Source organism: Perognathus longimembris, chromosome 13, assembly GCF_023159225.1.
Source record: "Perognathus longimembris pacificus isolate PPM17 chromosome 13, ASM2315922v1, whole genome shotgun sequence".
Taxonomy (NCBI): domain Eukaryota; kingdom Metazoa; phylum Chordata; class Mammalia; order Rodentia; family Heteromyidae; genus Perognathus; species Perognathus longimembris.
Genome location: NC_063173.1, coordinates 10,903,939 through 10,918,528, shown reverse-complemented (window position 1 = coordinate 10,918,528; position 14,590 = coordinate 10,903,939). Strand labels below are relative to the sequence as shown.

At 43.7% G+C, this 14,590-nt stretch overlaps 1 protein-coding gene across 1 annotated transcript in view; it reads right to left on the bottom strand.

The window, feature by feature from the left end:
• P4ha3 (prolyl 4-hydroxylase subunit alpha 3) overlaps positions 1 to 14,590 on the bottom strand; it is a 33,966-nt gene that overhangs the window by 16,844 nt on the left and 2,532 nt on the right. Inside the window, exons 2-7 of the mRNA XM_048360179.1 lie at positions 9,641 to 9,783; positions 8,938 to 9,161; positions 5,642 to 5,791; positions 3,815 to 3,866; positions 396 to 559; positions 11 to 187 (exon numbers count right to left, since the gene is read on the bottom strand). Of these exons, the coding sequence (XP_048216136.1) occupies positions 11 to 187; positions 396 to 559; positions 3,815 to 3,866; positions 5,642 to 5,791; positions 8,938 to 9,161; positions 9,641 to 9,783 (910 nt within the window). The remainder of the gene's footprint in view (positions 1 to 10; positions 188 to 395; positions 560 to 3,814; positions 3,867 to 5,641; positions 5,792 to 8,937; positions 9,162 to 9,640; positions 9,784 to 14,590) is intronic.

The window sequence follows — 14,590 nt, the reverse complement described above, 5'->3', positions numbered from 1 at the left end:
ACACACTCACCCACGGTTCTGCAAGCTCTCGGATTTTCTGAGCCTCAGAGTCACTGACAAAGTCATGGTAGAGAGCAACAAAGGGCCGCAGGTGGAGGACCTCCTTCCGGATGGGCTGGAGTAGCAGGTAGGGGCTGGAACTGGTCTCGTACGAGCAGTAGAGGCTGGGGATCTGGTAGTGAATGGGCTGGAAGGAACGAGAAGGTTCAGTGCAAGAGGAGAAGGGTCTAGGAGCAGCCTAAAAGTTGGAATTCGAGAGATAAATGTGATCACTCAGACCCTGTGCAAGCGTGCTTCATTGTTTTTGAAGACATTGGCCTTTCCCCTCATGTTATTCCAATTCTAACTTCTCACTCGAGCCACATCTGTCTTCTGCCTCCCCCAAGGAATCCTACCTGAGAACCCAGTGTCTGGCACAGCGCCTCGTACGTGTCTCGGGTCTGCAGGTGGGGTATGTTGGGCCTCTGGGTGACAGCCTGGGCTGCTGACTGGTGGGAGCTTTCTGCCAAAAGCCTTTCGTATTTCAACACATTTCTGGCCATCCTCTTATTATCTGGACCTGAGGGAAATCACAGCAGGGAATAACACAGAGGAACAAACTTCGGACCCTGGATGTGTACATTGCTGCAGGCACCTGGCTGCCCTGAATAACTCCTAGTGGCAAAAGGGTGGCATCATATTAAAGACCGATGGGCTTGGTGAAGCCATAGGTACAAAGGGCTTTGGGAAAAGAACGTGGTACTTGACTAAGGGACCATGAGATGACTGCTCTTAGATGGTCAGTTTTATGTATAGGAGATACCATTCATTCATTCTTTGATTTGTTCATCCATCTACCTATCCATTGAGTTAATGAGACTTACTGTGTACCAGATCCTGTACTAGTAGCTCTCTTCCTCAGAGCTGATCAGTACAAGACAAAAGAGTTCTAGAGTTTGGTTCCCCTTTATTCCCACGGGGTCCTTGGAGAACCCAAGAAATTGGTGTCTTGCTTGTGCCTACTTTGGCTGCAAGATGCCCATGGCTTGAGCAGCTAGCTATGGCCTGCTGGCCTCTGTGCACGGTTCTCAGTGCTTCTAAGAAGGTGGTGCTGAACTGTTGCCATGCTCTCAAAATATCTGAAGACCCCAATGTGCTTCTAACTGCTACCACCCTGGAAAATGAGAAAAGAAGGGGCCAGAAATTTCTATTCTTTCTAACAAGAGACTTGAAGCTGTGGAGCATGAAAATGGTGAACCCAAGCACCAATGAAAGCACTGCAAAACTAGAAATGAAGCAGGAGCCCTAACTGCCGCACCACTTATCTGCCGGCGATAGCACATCGTTTGGGTTCTTTGGAAGAGATCTGAATGAATCAAGCACAAACAAATGAACAAGGCAGAGTTTTATTTATATTCCTAATCATTTATGTGCTTCCAGAACAAACAGTGGCTTCCATAATCAGAGTTCACTAAATGATCAGAAAGAATAATGTTATACACATGGGACTGGTTCCAGAACCTGTGTGGATGCCCAGACTCAAAGATGCTCAAGTCCTTTTCATAAGATGGTATCATATTTGCACATATGCAAATCCTCCCATACAACTTAAGTCATATCTGGATTACTTCTAATACCCAGTACAATGTAAATATTATGTGACTATAGTTGTTAGACTATATTGCTTACGAAATGATGACTGAAATGTTCAGTAAGGCACTTTTTTTTTTTTTTGGCCAGTCCTGGGGCTTGGACTCAGGGCCTGAGCACTGTCCCTGGCTTCTTTTTTGCTCAAGGCTAGCACTCTGCCACTTGAGCCACGGCGCCACTTCCAGCCTTTTCTATATATGTGGTGCTGAGGAATCGACCCCAGGGCTTCATGTATGTGAGGCAAGCACTCTACCACTAGGCCATATCCCCAGCCCCACACTTATTTTTGAAGTATTTTCAGTGTGAGGTTGGTTGAATCCTTGGATGGAAGTTCCATGGAAATAAAGGGCCAACTGTATTTAAAATGTTATGAATAACCAGCCTGGTGGCTTAAGCCTGTAATCCTAGTTGCTTGAGAGGCAAAGACTGGGGGACCTTGAGGCCAGCTGGGCATAAAAGTTCATGAGATTCCATCTCAACCAATAGCGTGGGGAGGGGGCTTGCACCTGTCACCCCAGTCACATGGGGAAGCACAAATAGGAGGATTACAGCCAAGGCATGTGGATATTCAGACCCTACCTGGGAAATAATGCATAAAAGAAGTGCTGGAGGCGTGGCTCATTGATAGAGTACCGACCTGGCAAGTTCTGAGTTCAATCCCTAGATGCATACATTAAGTACATAAACAACCAAACAAGTAAATAAATAAAAATGTGATGAATAAGTGAAGATAGAAATGTGTTATAAATTAAGATATAGAACAAATGGTTTTGTCTTATTTTTAGTACCTGAATACTCTATTAAAGGAAAATCTAGAAATCCATCTAACCATTAAAATGTTTTTGTTGTTGTGTTGTTTTATTTTTGTTTTTGCCAGTCCTGGGGCTTGAACTCTGGGCCTACGCGCTGTCCCTGAGCTTCTTTTGCTCAAGACTAGTGTTCTACCACTTGAGCCACCTTGCCACTTACAACTTTTTCTGAGTACTTTATTGGAGATGAGAGTCTCATGGACTTTCTTGCCTCGGCTGGCTTCCAACTGTGACCCTCAGATCTCAGCCTCATGAATAGCTAGGATTACAGGCGTGAGCCACCGGTGCCCAGCTAACATTGAAATTTTATTTAAAAAGAAATATCCAGGCTCAGCTAGGAAGTGTCTCCACACAGGGCAATTCATTTTGTCCTCAGCAAGACACTCCCTGTAGGAGACTGAAGCATTTGAGCAAGACACTTGCTTAACAAAGTGAGCTATGGTTTTAAAGTAAAAAAAGAAAACAAACCTGACAGCTGTCGGTAAATAGCCAGAATGAACAATCCTGAGTCATATTCCTTGTGTTCACAGTGCACATGGATTTCATTTACTCCTGGGTCTCCCTCCAGGAGTATGTGTATGTGCAGGTGCAGGGGCTTGAACTCAGAGTCTAGGTGCGACCCCTGGACTTTTTTGCTCAAGGCTAGTGCTCTACCACTTGAGCCACAGTTCTACTTCTGAGTTTGTTTGTTTTTTAAACAGAATTTTATTTTTTATTTTTATTTTTATTTATTTTGCCAGTCCTGGGCTTTGAACTCAAGACCTGAGCACCATCCCTGGCTTCTTTTCGCTCAAAGCTAATCACTCTGCCACTTGAGCCACAGCACCACTTCTGGCCATTCTCTGTATATGTGGTGCTGGGGAATCAAACCCAGGGTTTCATGTATACGAGGCAACCGATCTTGCCACTAGGCCATATTCCCAACCCTACTTCTGGCTTTTTTGATAGCTAATGAGAGAGGAGAGTCTAACAGACTTTCCTGCCCAGGCTGGCTTTGAACTGCGATCCTCAGATCTCAGCCTCCTCAGTAGCTAGGATTGCAGGCGTGAGTCCCAGGAGCTGGTATGTTGACATTTAAAAAAAATATTATTATTAGCTTACATTAGGTATGCAGAAGGAGACTTCATTGTTAGAGGTCCACATTCCAATCAATCTTATCCCCTCAAGGTTGATTTAACATCTTCTCCGCATTTCCCATCTAACTTGCCAACTTTCCCCACGCACTGTGCACATAAGTTTGATTTCACCCCCAATCTGAAATATACTTTGGATCATGAAATTAGAATAGTAGAAATAGACGGCTACGTTTCATTGGCAGGGATTAAGCACCAGGAGAAGTGAGACCCGAGCACGGCTTATCTCTTAGCGTCACTTACTGTAGAGAAGAAACTCCCGGGAGAGGCTGAGGGCGCTGGAAACATTTCCTGCCTTATTTTTAAAAAGAAAAAAAAAAAGAAGGAAAAAGTGAAGCAAAGAAAATGTTAACTCTACTGAGACTATCTCCTCTGATCAAATCACTACATGGGTTTTTATAAAAACTGTAAAATGTTCTCACCATGAGTACATAATGAAGCTCATTCAAAGAGCAGAAGACTAGCTAGGTAGAGGAGCTATGGCCTTGCTGTAAATCTGGTCTCCTCGGTGGCAAATGTCTTACTAACATCCTTACCAGGGAATGCAGAAAAATAAATAAGGCTACACTTGCATGCTAGGCAAATGCTCAGTGGGAGAGTATGGCCGGAGCATTAACAAAGCCCCGAGTTTAATCTTTAGCACCGCAAAACAAACAAACAAATAAACATAAACTGGATATTTTTTCTTAAAGTGCCCCCAAGTCTCAAAGTATGTAAAACCCCATAATCACAGGATATCGTTATTTGATTACATTTTGTTATTAAACTGAAATGGAACTACAAAAATAAATAACCATCTAGTAAATAACCATTTGTTCTCTGGGTTCGGTACTTTTTTTTCTTTCTTTTTTTGCCAGTCCTGGGCCATGGACTCAGGGCCTGAGCACTGTCCCTGGCTTCTTTTTGCTCAAGGCTAGCACTCTGCCACTTCTGGCCGTTTTCTATATATGTGGTGCTGGAGAATCGAACCCAGGGCTTCAATGTATATAATGAGGCAAGCACTCTTGCCACTAAGCCATATTCCCAGCCCAAGGGTTCAGTACTTTCTAGAGCCTAGAAAGCTAGTGGGAAGGAGGCAAAGGAAGAGCCTATTTTTTTTTTTAAGACAAGTTAAGAATTTTGGAGAAAGGGATGGGGGGCATCACTGGGGGTCAGGGGCTGGGGATATGGCCTAGTGGCAAGAGTGCCTGCCTCGTATACATGAGGCCCTGGGTTCGATTCCCCAGCACCACATATACAGAAAATGGCCAGAAGTGGCGCTGCGGCTCAAGTGGCAGAGTGCTAGCCTTGAGCAAAAAGAAGCCAGGGACAGTGCTCAGGCCCTGAGTCCAAGCCCCAGGACTGGCCAAAAAAAAAAAAAAAAAAAAGAAAAAAAATCACTGGGGGTCAAGCCAGGGCTTGAACTTATGCTTGCTCTGCACGCACCCTACCCCTTGTGTCACACTGCAGTGCTTTTTATTTCTGAGATAGGATCTCTAGTTTATGCCTGGCTAGACTTAAGCTATTTATGCTTCCTGCATAGCTGGGTGACAGGTGTGGACCACAACACCCAGCTTTTATTGTTCGAGATGCAGTCTTTCACACTTTTTGCCTTGGCTGTTTTCAACTAGGATCTTCCCAATGGTCACCTCACGAATAGCTATGTTTAAAGGCAGGAGCCACGATACCTGTTTGAGATATTTTTGGAGACTCAGTTTGCTTACATACAATATATGGAAATTAAAATAATGTCCCTGAATTTTGTCCTATTAAAAAGATGAAAGTAATTAAGAAACATGACTTTTTTTTTTCTTTTGCCAGTCCTGAGTCTTGAACTGAGTCTAGGTGCTGTTCCTGAGCTCTTTCGTTCAAGGCTAGTGTTCTACAACCTGAGCCCCAGCTCCACGTTTGGCTTTTTGCTGGTTAACCGGAAATAGTAGTCTCATAGACTTTCCTACCTGGGCTGGCTCTGAACCTTATCTTCCGCTCTCAGCCTGGTGAGTGGCTAGGATTACAGCTGTGAGCCATTGGTGCTCAACAGAACTTCACTTTCATAGTGATACAAGCTCTCACCCTCACTTAGTCCCCTACCTGGAAATAGGCAAAGGCCAAGTGATCCAAGGCATCTTCGAGACTTGCTTCATCCTCTGTTTTCCACTCCCCATAAGATCCTCGGAAGAGACTGACGGCCTCCTCCAGCCACGGAATAGCGTGGTAGTAATCCCCCATGTCATAGGCCACCTGCAGGGAACAAGAGTCTGAGTCCACAGGCAGAGGAAAGGATGTGATTATTCAGAAAACACAGGGGCTGTTGAAACACGAGAGGGCAAGTTTCGACCTCACATTCGCTTTGATTCAGTTTATTAAGCATCTACTACATACAGGGCATACTAAGTGGAAGGGAGACGTGCAGTTCCTGCATCTTTGGATGCAGAACAGAGAACAGAGAATGGGTTAGCTGCAATATAGGGCAAGCAGTCGTGAGTGCTTGTAGTAAACGGCATAATTTGCTATTAAGGCAGACAGAAGGGAGAAGACCTGGGAATCGGCAGGCTTCTTGGAAGTGGCAGCTGAGATGGGCCTTCCTTGACTACGAAGAAGCATTTCAGTGTATAGAGCTTGAGACAAGAAACATTTAAAAATAACAGAAGGGCAGAAACAGAACATGGTTCATTGAGACGCTAGCGTGAAGCAAAACAAAACGAGCGTGCAAAGGGAGCACGCATGGGCTAAGCTGATCTGCGTTTGAATGTCGTTTTTCCTTTTAAGGTTCTGTCCAGGTAGCAATGTGAGGAGCGGGTTCAAGTCACTTATTGACTCAGTATTGACTGAGTGTTAAGTGTTTGGTGGTTCCTGTCGCTGGGGAACTTGACTCAAGTGAGGGCACACGAGTGAAGCAGTCGGTGGAGCAGGGCGGTTAGACGTGGTAATGGGGGGAGGCGTGGGTGTGCTGCCGGAGCTCAGTGGGTCTCCCCTTATTACGTGCTGGAATGCTGGGCAACATGGCCACAGGCACAACCAAAGCTCCTGTCTCCTCCTAGCTAGCAGTTAATTAGAACACCAGGCCCACGGGTACAATTTCCTGGAAGTCAATGTTGGAAACAACATGGAATTATATAGTCACTGAGTTGGAACCACTGTTACAGAATGATCTAATTCAGGTATCACCTCCAGATGACAGAACTTAGAGATTCTGCAACTCTGCAGCCTACATAATAAGAAAGCAGCTCCTATCCCAGGTCTGCCATTAACCTTATGTTCTATCCTTCTGGTCCTCGTGCTTCTTAGTTGTAAGACGAAGAATAACAATCCCAAATGATTGCTGTTTTCCTGTGCATTTGACCTTCTTCCCCCTCACCCACTCCCCATGATGGGGACTGAACCCAGGAATATACAATCGCAGCAAGACATTAACAGACACAACTGGACAGTAGCAGAATTCGACCATCATTTCAGGAGATGGCCAGTGGCTGGCTGTCCATCTTGGAAAAAAACCATGAAGGAGGCATTTGGGGAAGTACAGAGGAAACAAATGTAACCATGTGCTGATAACTACTGAGGTTTATTCTTTGACCTACAATCTCACTCCCAAGGTAGTTATTCGTCAAAGAGAAATGAAGGCAAATGGCTACAGACATACATACAAATGTTAACAGCAGCCCTTTCACAGCAGTCCAGACTGGAAACGATCTGAGCATACATCAGTAGGAGACTGGATCACAAGTCTGTGGTATATGCACGTGATGGAATTCTACCCATCAATACAAAGGAACAAACAACTACTAAATCCAACAACATGGATAAATTTTATGTGCAGAGTGAAAGAACTGAACTAAAAAAAAAAATCACATGGTTTATGGTTCAGGACATTGGCTACCTGGTAGAGGGAGTGGCAGGTAGTGAGAAGGAACAAATACAGCCAATCTAAACAACACCATTTCATTTTTGTTAATTACCATTGCTTGGACATTATTTCATGTACTGTTTGCATACAGTATTTGAAATGTTTTTAATCTTTCCAAATAAGTACAGCAATACAGAAATAAAGACTTCCAGCATGACTTTCAGGAAGCTGCCTTATTACATTTTCAACATATGGTTTTAGTTTCAGAGTGGCCTCACTAATGAAGCATGTATTGATACTATACACCGAACTATTTAACTAGCTTAAATTTAAATTAGCCACGAACATGACAATTAGCCTCTGATTCTATTGAAGACCTCAGGAAGAAAAAAAACCCAGTGTGTACGACTCAAGGAAACCCATGTTACATTAGTGTGGAAGACTGATTCCTAAAATTAGGAGCCCTGAAGCCCAGTTTCACATCTGCTCATAAATACTGTACTGAGAAAAATCAACTTTCCTGCAACATGCACATTAAAGATTGTAAAATGTTTGCCCCATGGCATCTTAAAGCCAAAGGCTGGGGATATTATAAAATGATCTCAAGATGGTCTGAGATCATTTAACTGTGGTAGGTTCCTGAATGAGATCTGTTTCTCAAGTAATATTAAAGTGAATAGCCTCAGTTTTTTTTAACATCAATTTAATTTAGTATTTCTACCTAATTAGGAAATGGGGCAAGGGATTCCAGAAACACTCAGAAGCTAAAGTTCCCATGATCTGACCTTCACATCGACATCTCTTATCCTCACCTTTTCTCACTTTTCCTGACCTCCCAATGGTTCATTTACTGGCAGAGTATAGTTAGGGCAACCCAAGGATCACTTTACCTAGTTGATGGCTGTTATTCTGCCACAGTGGGTATTTCTAATAATCAGAACGCTCTCAAGAGTATTTTAAGTATATAATTCACTTGCTCATGGAAGAGCATGAATTTAGAGTTACATGATCAGATTCAAAACTTAATTGTTATATTTAAAATTGTATAATCTTAGGCATCTACCTGCTGTGGCTTGGGTTTCTTCATCTAAAAATAGGAATAATAAGTTGGGTACAGATCACCCACCGCTATAAGAATCCTAGCTACTTGGGAGGGTGAGATCAGGAGGAATGAAACTCCAGACCAGCCCCGGGGAAAAAGGTCTGCGAGATTTCGTCTCCCCAGGTGTATGGTGGCACATATCAGTGATCCCAACAACCACCGGGAGCTTAAAGTAAGTGGGTCATGCACCACACAGGTACACACAAAGGCAGGCTGTGAACCTCTCTCCTAAAAATAACTACCAGAAAATGGGTCTGGGGAAATGGCTCAAGTGGTAGAGTGCTCACCTAACAAGCAAGAAGCCCTGAGTTCAAATCCCAATACTACCAAACAACAAGAATACTATCAAAATTCCAAGTTTATTTAAGTGTGTGCAATCTATCAAAAGAAATTAGGGCACAGGTATTTCACTGACAAGAAACTAGGGCTGAATATTGTTACCTTGCCTACTTGGAAGCAATCGTCTGCTGTAAGGGAGAAGAGCCTCCTGGGACTATACAGGTCAGTGACAGCAGAGCCGGAAACTCTCTGGAAGACACCTCGAGCCAAGCCCTTCACATTGAGCATGTAGACGTCCTGCAGCCGCATCAGAGCCCGTGCCGCTCCCTCGACATCCTCAAAGACGGGAAGGTCCCGCTCTATCTTCTCATAACCATCCTGCAGAGCTGAAACGGGGGGACAAACAGAATCCACACTCCCGAAATCAGGTAGAAAGCATTTACTACATGCAGGGTAGGTTCCAATATTTCATGAGAAAATGCTCTGTGTCTTAATGGTCTTGAGGCCAAGCACCTAGTGAATGCTTAGTCCACCATCATATGAACATATATAATACATGAGTTGACTGTGTACTTCTTCACAGGAATGAAATCGTTTTTTGGTTTTGTGTTTCCAGAACTGGGGATTAGCACCGGGCCCTTCCTCATGCTAGGCAAGTGCTCTACCACTTGAACTATACCCTCAGCACTGCAATGGAGGTCAAATGATATATAATCTACAATCATAAAGACCTATTAGGAAGAGGACATAATTCTTTGGACTCACAAGAGCTATCCATCTTCATCATATCCCATCAGGATCTCTCTCCTGACCACCGAGTCAGGAGACAGAAGCTTCTCTCAGCCCCTCCAGCCCTCCTCATTACCTCGGATATTCTCACTGGCCTCCAGACTGTGTACCACATTCCTCCAGTCAGACTGAAGACGTTTGATGAGGGTAAAGGCAAGCAGAGGGTTGTTCACAGGGGTGGTGGAATCTTCATGCAAGGAAAGGACCTTGTCGTAGAATCTGAAAGAGAGTAGAATGATCACACCTCTTAATACAACCACCACTAGGGAAGGATGACATGATGTGTACACATTCAGAGCAGCTATTATTATACCCAGCTGTAGTGGCACATGCCTGAAGTCCCAGCTACTAGGAGACTGAGGGAGAAGATTCACTCAAGCCTAGGATTTGGCCATGGTGACATAGCGAGATAGAATTTCTTTATTAAAAAACAAAAAACAATGTAAGTAGTTAATATTGAAGTTCTAAACCTTTTGAGACTCGTGTAAGAATTTAAGCAAAAAAGCCAAGCAAACACAAAGAATATGAAAGCTTCAGAGAAAGCAAAGTATTAACTGGTGGCTCACACTTGGAATTCTAGTTACTTGGCTGATAATGGCAGGGTTGAATTTTAATGTCAGGCAGAAAAGTTCACAAGCCCCTTTCCAAACCAGGCCTGGGTACAACAGTATGCACCTATCATCCCAAGCTGCCTGGAGACTGACACTGGGAGAATTGTAGTTCCAGGCCAGTCTCAAGCAAAATAGTCTGTGAGCCTCCATTTCCACATAGGGAAACTGGACACAGTAGTGTGCACTTGTGGTCCGTGCAAAGGCTAGATGGACTGGGGTTCAAGTACTGAAGTGCCAGCCTAGCAGACATGAGCCCTTGAGTTCAAACACCAGTACCTCCAAAAATTAAAACAAAGGGGGGCTGGGGATATGGCCTAGTGGCGAGAGAGCTTGCCTCGTATACATGAGGCCCTGGGTTCGATTCCCCAGCACCACATATACAGAAAACGGCCAGAAGTGGCGCTGTGGCTCTAGTGGCAGAGTGCTAGCCTTGAGCAAAAAGGAAGCCAGGGACAGTGCTCAGGCCCTGAGTCCAAGGCCCAGGACTGGCCAAAAAAAAAATAAATAAATAAAATAAAACAAAGGAACAACAAAAAAGTAGGTTTACTCATTTGCATCTGAATGAGTCTCTTCATGTCAGTAAGTTACTGTGGATCAGGAACCATGCTAGCTGTAAGCGCTACAGAGGCCAGACAGGATCCAGCTCAAAGGTGTTAACTACACAAGGAAAGACTGTTCTTCTGTTATCACTCTAGCTCTAATCCTTAGTATCTGATAGAAACTCAAAACCACCACTGAGTACATTACAGTCATTGTGACATATGATATAAAATAATTAAATGCATGGTTTGTAGGCAAGGCACCTAACCCACAAAGGAGTTAGAAGAGGTAAAAGAAAACTTTCGAGAAGAGAAGACAATTGATATGATTCTTGAAAGATTAGCTAAAATATTGCTGGCTACTGCTTATTGACTCCATACCATGTATTGGGCATCCAATTGAGTGCTTTAAATATGCTGCCTCATTCAATCTCCCCCAATACTATTTGTATAGATTTTGTTTTTCCTGTTTTACAGAGAAAACCCTGAAGCAAGGCCACAATATGAGGAGATAGCAAAGCCAGGACTGAACCCAAGTCAGCCTGACACAGAAGCCTGGGCTCTGGGCTGGTTTTGCTATGATGCTTTCCGTGGAGATAGAAAAGGTGAGGGAGAACGTTTTCTGAGACAACAGAGACCCATGTGTGCAAACATACAGAGGTTTGCCATACGTTTGTGGATCCAATTAGTTAATCTACTCTGGCTACTTCCTAGACATCAGACTTCACTGCTGGTACTGGGGGTACAAAGGCAAGATGAGGTCCAATGCACAGAGTTCATAGGCAGAAAAGCAACTGCATTTCTCCTTACTCTGCATAGGTTCTATAAGAAAAGATTGAAATATACTCTGCTAGGAGCTAGGGTCAAAATTTTGAAGAAGACATCAACTTCAGTTTCAAGCACTTAATCCAGTGGGTAAGAGAGACACAGTAATTACATAATATATGCAACCCCAGACTTTAAAACAAGACTTAGATGAGAGTGAGAAGTGATTAATCTAGCCAGAGTAGGTCATAGGGGGTTTTATATAAGAGTAGAGTTGCTAGAACTTGTTTATAAAGATAAATCTGTGAGAGGATAGAAAAGGCAATTCAGAAGTTAGAAGGACTGGCCAGGTGCCAGTGGCTCACACCTGTAATCCTAGCTACTCAGGAGGTTGAGATCTGAGGACTGCAGTTCAAAGCCAGCCCAAGCAGAAGTTTGTGAGACTCTTATTGCACTGAACTAAAAGGTCAGAAGTAGAACTGGGACTCAAGTGGTAGAGCACTAGCCTCATGCAAAAGAAGCTCAGCGACAGCACCCAGATCCTGAGTACGAAGCCCAGGATACCAGTACAAAAAAGAATTAGAAGGGACTGGAAACAAAGACCAGAGAGGAAGCCACTTCTAAACTAAGTAAGCTCATCCCTGTAATCCTAGCTGCTCAGGAGGCTGAGATTTGAGGATCTTGATTTGAAGCCAGCCCAGGCAGGAAAGCCCTGAGATTCTTATCTCCAATTAACACACACACACACACACACACACACACACACACACACACACACACAAACACATGCTGGAAGTGGAACTATAGCTCAAGTGGTAGAGTACTAGCCTTGAGCAAATAAGTTAAGGGACAGCGCCCAGGCCCTAAATTCAAGCCCCAGGAACAGTGTGTGTGTGTGTGTGTGTGTGTGTGTGTGTGTGTGTGTGTGTGTGTGTGTGTACGTGAACATGCACACAACTATAACAACAACTAAGCAAGAGTAGAGTTTAGGGCTGGGAATATGGCCTAGTGGCAAGAGTGCTTGTCTCGTATACATGAAGCCCTGGGTTCGATTCCTCAGCATCACATATATACAAAAGGCCAGAAGAGGCGCTGTGGCTCAAGTGGTTGAGTGCTAGCCTTGAGCAAAAGGAAGCCAGGGACAGTGCTCAGGCTCTGAGTCCAAGCCCCAGGACGGGCAAAAAATTAAAAAAAAAAAAAGAAAGAAAAAAGCATTCAGTTAAAAAAAAAAAGAGAGAGTAGAGTTTAGACTGTAACGGTGATCATGGGATTCAATGGGATGAATTCGGGGAGACATTCAGGAAGTACACAGAACAGAAATGATGGATGTGGCAGGAAGTATGGGATGGGGTTGCCTAACTAACTGCCAACTTTCCAGCTTGAGGACATTTGCAGAAAAAGGGTGGAAATGGCGGGAATCTAAAGTGATTATCTTTCCAGTAAATTTCTCTCTTAGGGGCTATCCTACAAGAGGGTCCACAACCAAAAGATGTTATTTCTTTCTGTGTGTGTGTGTGTGTGTGTGTGTGTGTGTGTGTGTGTTGTGGTTATTCCATTTTAACTCATTGATAGGATCCATGTTATTGCAATGTATTGGCCATATTGAATAGGACAGGTTAGGGGTGTAAGTTCTATCCTTTTTGAGTTTTTTTCCTCTCCTATCTAAAAACGAATTTGAAAACAATATAATAACCATAATGGAGAGATATATAAATGTGGGCAAGAATCTTTGGGCGTGGGGGGGGGGGGTGTCTGCAAGTGAACTGGGATGAAAGAGAATAGAGGGCATGGTGGGGGCACTTCAACCTCTTGATACAGAATCAGAACAGGGGTTTCAAAAGAGTGGGACTCTCAGTGGAGAAAGGAGGCCTGGAATAGAAGATGACCTGGCTCGCAGCTTTCAGGAAGCTCAATGTTCCATTCAGGATAAACTCAGAAACCAGAATCTGGGCCTGGGTGGCTTAGGAAGAACGTCTGAAGCCTGTCAAGTCCCAGGATATGTCTCGAATCCTAAAGGTAGGGCCGTTTGTAAGCTGCTCCGCCTGGGTTCTGAAATCAGTGAGCCTCCAGAGTGTGGGACCTTTTTACTGCTCTTTATTGCCTGCAGCGGCTCCATATGGAACTACTTAGTGGAAGATATTCCATATACAGTCGAGACTTGGGCTGTGTCCAGGTTAGCGGGGAAGCGTCCAGGAACAGTTGAGGCTGAGCGTGCAGTGATTTTATAAGATGGCTAGACGGCAGAACTGGGAGGAGGCCCAAGACTTACTCTGATTCAGCCTCCAACCAACCCATACTTTTCTGCTGTAAGCTGAACAGACTGATTTAGTCTAGAAGATTTCTGTAGATTCTTTCAGCACATACATTCTTTCAACTTCTCCACTAACAAATGAATGGGTTCCTTATTAGCTTATTAGAATAATGTTTCACATGCATCAAAAGAAACAGGCATGAAGAAAAAAAAGAGGTGAATACATGCTTCCATCTACGAAATTAAAAGTCTTGTCCATAGTTTTGCTCTCCTTATACTCCACTGTGCATGCTGAAGTTCATTTGTTTAGCACAAGGGCTTGATCTCTACATCAATATAATCCATATTTGAACAAATACGGCATTTTTTTTCCTGTCACACAGAGAAAAGGGCGGGGGAGGATCTATCAACTGATATCTGAGGCTGGTTTGGAATCTGAAGTTGGAGACCTGCCCAGTCTCTCAGCAAACAGCTAGTTTCCAGGACCTGAGTTATAGGATGCCAAAGTCAAACCTCAGGGTTCCTAAATGGCTCTGTGCTTTAAAGAATGGTGCTGAGAGTGGAAAATTAGGTCCTTTTTCTTTCAAGAATCTGCACATAAAATTTGCAACCCAATCCTTGCATTCAACATAGCCTGGGTAGGCTATCCAACCACAATACACAGGCCATGTCAATTCAAAATGTTTTGTCTTTGTGTCAGTCCTTCTGAGACAGTCTGAATGCTTACTTCTTAGCCCAGAAATAATTGCTGCTAATTCTACCCTTTATAATACTTAAACTACAACAACAAAGAAAGCTAGAGGTTAACTATCTATGTATGGTATCTATCTTTCTATGGTATATGTACTATGCATACTAGG